Raw genomic sequence first — 6,408 nt, 5'->3', positions numbered from 1 at the left:
GGTCTACTTACTTTTGATGTTAAATTCAAGAGCAAGTGGGGCAAGATACTTAACTTGATCCACGCAGCCCAAAATAGTTTCTTGGAATGTGAGGGGATTGAAATGACAGATAAAAGGAGAATTGTGCGTAGATTTGGTAGTTGATTGGAAGGCAGATATCATATGCCTCCAGGAGACTAAACTAGAGGGACATTAGAGATATTGTCAAACAAGTGTGGGGAGGAAGATGGATCAAATTTGCTTACTTGGAGGCTAGTGGCACTAGAGGGGTATCGTGATGATGTGGGATTGCGGAAATGGAAGGGGGAAGTTTTGGAAATTGGTAGCTATACTTTGACGTGCAAGTTCACACAACTTCAGAACTTTTCATGTCATATAACCGGGGTCTATGCTCCAAATAACTACATCGAAAGAAGGATGTTGACGGGACGATTGGTGCAGTCCGGGATTGATGGAAGGGCCTTGGGCTGTTTGTGGAGACTTTAATGTCGCTGCATTCATCTCGAAAAAAGAAATTGTAGGAGAAGAACAAGGAGTATGGCGGAATTTTCTGATTTCATTGAAGACATGAACTTAATTGATCTACAATTAGAAGATGGTAACTACACATGGTTCAAAGGGGATAATCAAGATAGAGCTTCCAAAATTGATAGGTTCCTGATTTACGAGGAGTGGGATGATGACAGCTTTAGTAATATAAAACAGATTCCCCTACAAAGATTAGCATCTGATCACATTTCACTAGCTTTAGAGGGGGCACGTGGAACAGAGCAAAAACTATTTCAAGTTTGAGAACTGGTGGCTAGGAACAACTGGTTTCAATGACAGAGTCCAAGAATTGTGGAGCTCTTTCAGTTTTCAGGCATGCCCGACTATGTACTGGCTTGTAAATTAAAAGCTCTCAAATCAAAACTCAAGGACTGGAGCAGAGGCTGAGACAGGAAATCTGGGTCATCAAAGGAAGAATCTGTTAAGCCAAATGGCAGAACTGGATGAGGTGCTGGGAGACAGAGTTTTAACAGAGGAAGAAACTGTAAAGAAGGCAGCACTGTTCATGGAGTACGAGGAGTTGATAAAAAATGAGGAAATCTCATGGAGACAAAAATCTAGGGCCCTATGGTTGAAAGAAGGTGACAGGAACACAAAGTTTTTTCACAAAGTGGCAAATGCACATAAAAAGATTCAACAATATTGGCCAACCGATGATCCAGGGAGAATTAACAGAGGAGCCAGCTAGAATAGAAGAGGAAATTATTGATTACTATCGAAATCGTACAAAGAAACTACTCGGTGGAGACCTACATGCCATTATGACAATTGCCCCGGCTTATCTGATGAGGATAAGGATTCTCTACAAGGTAGCTTTGATGAGAGTGAAGTGCTAAGGTGCTTGAAGTTGTGTGCAATAGATAAAGCACCTGGCCCGGATGGCTTTACTATGGGGTTCTTCATCAAAGTGTTGGGAGATAGTGAAGCAGGACATCATGAATGCTTTTCAAAACTTCTATGACAAAGAAGTCTTTGAAAGAAGCTTCAATGCAACATTTATTGCTCTCATTCCTAAGAAGAAAGGTGCTAAGGAACTAAGGGATTTCAGGCCTATCAGCTTGATAGGTAGCATCTACAAATTGTTCTCCAAAGTTTTGACAGAGAGATTAAAAGGAGTGATCTCAAAATTGGTGGATTCTCAACAAATGGCTTTCATTAAAGGTAGACAGATCATGGATGCTGTCCTCGTAGCTAATGAAGCAGTTGACTCTAGGTTGAAACAAAAGAAACCTGGTATCTTGTGCAAACTTGATAGTGAAAAGGAGCTATGACCATGTTAATTGGAGTTTCCTTCTTAGCTTGCTAGAAAGGATGGGTTTTGGTCAAAAATGGATACACTAGATTAAATTCTGCATCTCTACTGCTAGCTTTTCAGTCCTTATAAATGGCTCTCCAGCGGGGTTTTTCAAAACAAAGGGGACTCAGGCAAGGTGACCCTTTATCACCTTTTCTGTTTGTGATTGCTATGGAAGGCCTTAATAATATGATTAAAACAGCCAATCTGAATGGATGGATAAAAGGCTTTGATGTAGCTAGAATTGGCAATGACAGATTAGAGGTGACTCATTTACAATATGCTGATGATACTCTCATATTCTGTGATGCTGAAGAGGATCAATTGAGATATCTTAGGGTGATTCTGGTTCTTTTTGAAGGAATATCTGGCTTGCATATCAACTGGAGGAAAAATTTCCTTTACCCTATTAATGAAGTTGCAAACATGGACCTGTTAGTTGCTGTTCTGGGTGGTGAAGTAGGCACCTTACCAACAATATATCTTGGAATGCCTTTAGGAGCCAAATCTAAGTCAGTAGAAATTTGGAACAATGTCATCGAGAAGTGTGAAAAGAAATTGGCCAGGTGGATATCTGTCTATGGGTGGCAGATTGACTCTTATCAACTCAGTACTTGATGCACTTCTAACATACATGATGTCCTTGTTCCCCATCCCAACAGGGGTCATCAATAGGTTGGATAGTATCAGGAGGAATTTTTTATGGCATGGGAACAAAGAAAAGAAAGGTTACCACTTGGTTAAGTGGAAAGCAATCACTTTTGGCAAGAATCTTGGAGGGTTAGGGATCAAGAACTTGAAGATTCAGAGTGAAGCTCTTAGAATGAAATGGTTGTGGAAGTTCACCAACGAGAATCAACTCCTTTGGGGGAATATTATTAAAGCAAAGTATGAACAGGAAGACAAATGGATGACTAAGGAGGTCACTACACCATTTGGGGTTAGCCTATGGAGATCCATTAGAACACTGTGGAGTGAGTTGAGGGATAATTCCAAGATCAAAGTGTTTGATGGGAGTAAAACTAGCTTTTGGAAGGACAATTGGCATGAAGTTGGCAGATTAGATGTGGTCTTCCCAGATATCTTCAATATAGTTCTAAACCAGCAAAGGACTATAGCAGAGATGTGGACACCTCAAGGATGGAACATCATTTTTAGAAGACATATCAATGACTGGGAAGTGCAAAGAGTGGTTGAATTCTTTAGTACACTAGAGCAGTTTAGTGGACTACAGACAGGTGAAGATGTATTATGGTGGCAAGGCAGCAGTAAGGGTTTATTCAAAGTTAATGCAGCTTACAAGTTGATGAATCATTCCAATCAGCAGATAGCCAACTGGCCTTGGAAACACATCTGGAAAACAAAAATTCCTCACAAAGTTGCCTGTTTTGTGTGGCTACTGGCTAAAGAAGCAGCTCTTACACAAGATAATTTGATGAAGAGAGGTTTCATTTTATGTTCCAGATGCTTTTTGTGTGAGGAAACATCAGAGACAATTAACCATCTTTTCCTTCATTGTAAGATAACAGCTCATCTATGGAGAATTATTCTTAATCTCAAAGGCATTTCCTGACCATGCCTGGGAAGGTTACAGATGCTCTTAAAAGCTGGGAGGAAACAGGCTTACAGGCAAAGGACAGGACTAGATGGAGAATTATCCCTGCTTGCATTTGGTGGACAATTTGGAAGGAGAGAAACTCCAGATGTTTTGAGAATGTGGAGAATGGGGTAAGAAGATCAAGCTTTATTTTTGCTGTTGTGTTTTTGGTGCAATCAGATCTACTCTAATGATATTGTCAATATAATTGATGTTTTAGATACAATATAGAGAGGGTAAAAGTTAGACTTTATTGTAAATACGGTTTCAGTACTACCTAAGTACTGTTTGCTACATATGAAATATAGAAAAAGTTACCAGTTTCAAAAAAAAAAAAATGTAGATATGCATGTATAATTATATCTAGGACAAATACATAGACAACCCTTTAAACTTTTCCAGATGTTTCATTTAGACACCTCAACTATGGTAATGACCTATTAGCCACCGGCTGTCTATACAAAATGTAAACAAATTAAACGTGTAGTTCACACGCGGATGATGTGGCAAATGAACCCATAGAAGAAAGACACGTGGCTCTTGAACCTAAGTAATCCCAAAAGACCTTTTTAAAAAACTCTATTCTTACACCCCCTCCCATCCCAGACGTCTTCTTCTTCCCAGGAAAACAATTCCCATGCCATCTCTTTCCCCTTCCCTGATTCATTCCTTCTTCTAAACTGTACATCAAGCAATCCAGTTCTTCTAAACTGCAGTTAGTGACGCTCGAAGAGAAAACAATTAGCATAGTGTGAAGATGGTGGGGAAAAGGCTGTTGGAAGAGAATCAAGGCGTGTGGTTACTTGCTATTGGGGAAGAAGAAATGACTTGTTTAAGGGTGAGGTGAGAGGGATCAGAGTGTTGTTTGAGAGTCAAGTAAGCCATGTATGGTGTTATAAAAAAAGTAAGCCATGTATGTTTTTTTAAAAGATGGATTTTAACGGGTACAATGATGCGCGGGTTAAAGAAGGGTGGAACATTGTGGAAAATATGGAGTCCGGAAGCGTTGTTGCACTGATTCTGTTGAGGGAGAGGAAAGCTTTGTCTGAAGAAGAGGAGCACAAATTAGAAAAAATGGCTTGAAAAAGGTAGTTATCGGAAAGGGCCAAAAATTCAACTTTCGGGCAAAATCATTATACTTTTTGGCAGAAATGCGCTCAGATTTGCTTGGAAGACATTGATATACCACATCAGCAAGGCGTGTCTAATAGGTTTATTTTGCACATACATCCGGTGGCCAATAGGTTATAGCCTTAGTTGAGGTGTCTAGATGAAAAATCCGAGCAAGTTTAAGGGGATGCATATGTATTTAGCCTTATGTTTACACTCACATATAAAGGATTTTTTTTTTTTTGAGATGGCACATATAAAGGATGTGGATAGCAAAAAATTTAGGCTAATCTATCTTATAAAACATAGAAGTTAGGTTATTCTTTTCCATCTGCTTAAGCTTTGGTGGTGTACCCTGTTGATAGTTATTAACCATTCATAAAACTTATGTGTCACGTGATGAAACTTTAGGAGAGAGTGATAAAACATAGACTTATGGACATTACAAGAGTGAAAGAAGGATCTGTTTGAATTATAATCGCGGGATGCGGGATTTCACTCGTTTCATTGCAGAGTTAAACCTGGTTGATCCCTCTTTATTTAGGCAAAGTACTTGGTCGCAAGACAATTCTATTTTTGCGGAGTTTGAAACATGTGGTTAGAACTTAATGGATTCAGAAATTTGGTCAAAGAATGGGGGAATTCTTTCAACAATGTTGACAGACCGGATTTAATCTTTTTGCCAAGTAACTCAAATTACTGAAAGTTACGCTCAAGACAAGGAGGATAACACACTTTGGAAGAGGATTCTAGTTGATAAGTTCAGACTAGACGTCTAGACGGCCTCTAGTGTGTACCAAAGTTTCAGATGCCCCTCATGGAGTGGAATATTGAAGTATATTCAAACATATTGGAGTTACTTTGAAACAAATCGGAGGTTCCTGCTAGGTTGTGGCTGAATAATTAGATTCTGCAAAGACGCTTGGTTGGGACATTCACCACTGAAAGATCTTTTTCAATGACATTCAGTGCGTTTCTTTATTGCACAATGCAATGATTGCTGATTTTTTTGATGAACATGGTTGGAGTCTTTCTCAGACGAAGCTTAAATGACTGGAAATTGGACGAGCATGCTCTCTTTTTAATCTACTCGGCACTACTGTTTTGGATGAACAAAAGGAGGATACTTTTAAATGGAAGGCTCTTGCAAATGGGAACTTCTCAGCGAGGTCATGCATCAATCTGTTAACAAATGGCAATACAATTTCTTGGCCCTAGAGCAAGATTTGGCACAAGAAAGTACCTTTGAAGGTATCTTCCTTCTCTTGGTTGGTGGCTAAAGAAGCATGTCTCACTCGATCAAATCTTCAGAGAAGAGGAATGCAACTCTGTGGCAGATATCCCCTTTGCGAAGAGAACTCTGAAGAGGCATGTCACCTATTTTTAATCTACAAGATCACGCACCATTTGGAGCATGTTAATTGCAACTTTTAACGTGAACTGAACAATCGGCCCACTCTATTCTAATTTTTTTTTTTTTTTTTTTGATGAAGTAAGTAATTTCATTGCTGGCATCAAGTGGATGCATAGTAGCTACAGAAGTAGAGTAGCAAAAGGAACTTATCATCTCCAGTACATGTCTAGTTAAGAGCTAAGGAGTTGATAAAGTTCATAAAGGTAATAGGGGAATCTATTGGGGATAAGTAACCCAACTATACAAAAACATAAGATATTTAGCTTTTAAAGATTGGAAGGAAGTTGATATTCCATCAAAGCATCTCCTATTCCTTTCATTCCAGATGCTCCAAAAAAATAGCAGCAGGTATCATCTTCCATATTCTCTTGATGATGCTATCAACTTTCCAGCAACTCCAGCTTTCAAAAACATCCCTGATACTCTGTGGCATGATCCAATTGA

General features: G+C 39.1%; 1 protein-coding gene across 1 annotated transcript; it reads left to right on the top strand.

The window, feature by feature from the left end:
* Positions 1-537: 537 nt before the first annotated feature.
* LOC132041754 (uncharacterized) lies at positions 538-1,237 on the top strand. The gene is made up of 2 exons (XM_059432447.1): positions 538-786; positions 899-1,237. The coding sequence occupies exons 1-2, from the start codon at positions 538-540 to the stop codon at positions 1,235-1,237; spliced, it is 588 nt and encodes a 195-aa protein (XP_059288430.1).
* Positions 1,238-6,408: the final 5,171 nt, after the last annotated feature.

The sequence above is a fragment of the Lycium ferocissimum genome, unplaced genomic scaffold (genome assembly GCF_029784015.1).
Source record: "Lycium ferocissimum isolate CSIRO_LF1 unplaced genomic scaffold, AGI_CSIRO_Lferr_CH_V1 ctg11577, whole genome shotgun sequence".
In the NCBI taxonomy this organism is placed as follows: Eukaryota; Viridiplantae; Streptophyta; class Magnoliopsida; order Solanales; family Solanaceae; genus Lycium; species Lycium ferocissimum.
The sequence above is the reverse complement of the archived record's forward strand: the minus strand, read 5'-3'. Positions and strand labels throughout refer to the sequence as shown.

Bases quoted from the DNA above. Each gene is read 5' to 3' on its own strand.
- LOC132041754 (XM_059432447.1), top strand. From the start codon at position 538: ATGGCGGAATTTTCTGATTTCATTGAAGACATGAACTTAATTGATCTA. The intron at 787-898 runs GTTTGAGAACTG...GTAAATTAAAAG, and splicing joins CAGAGCAAAAACTATTTCAA to CTCTCAAATCAAAACTCAAG.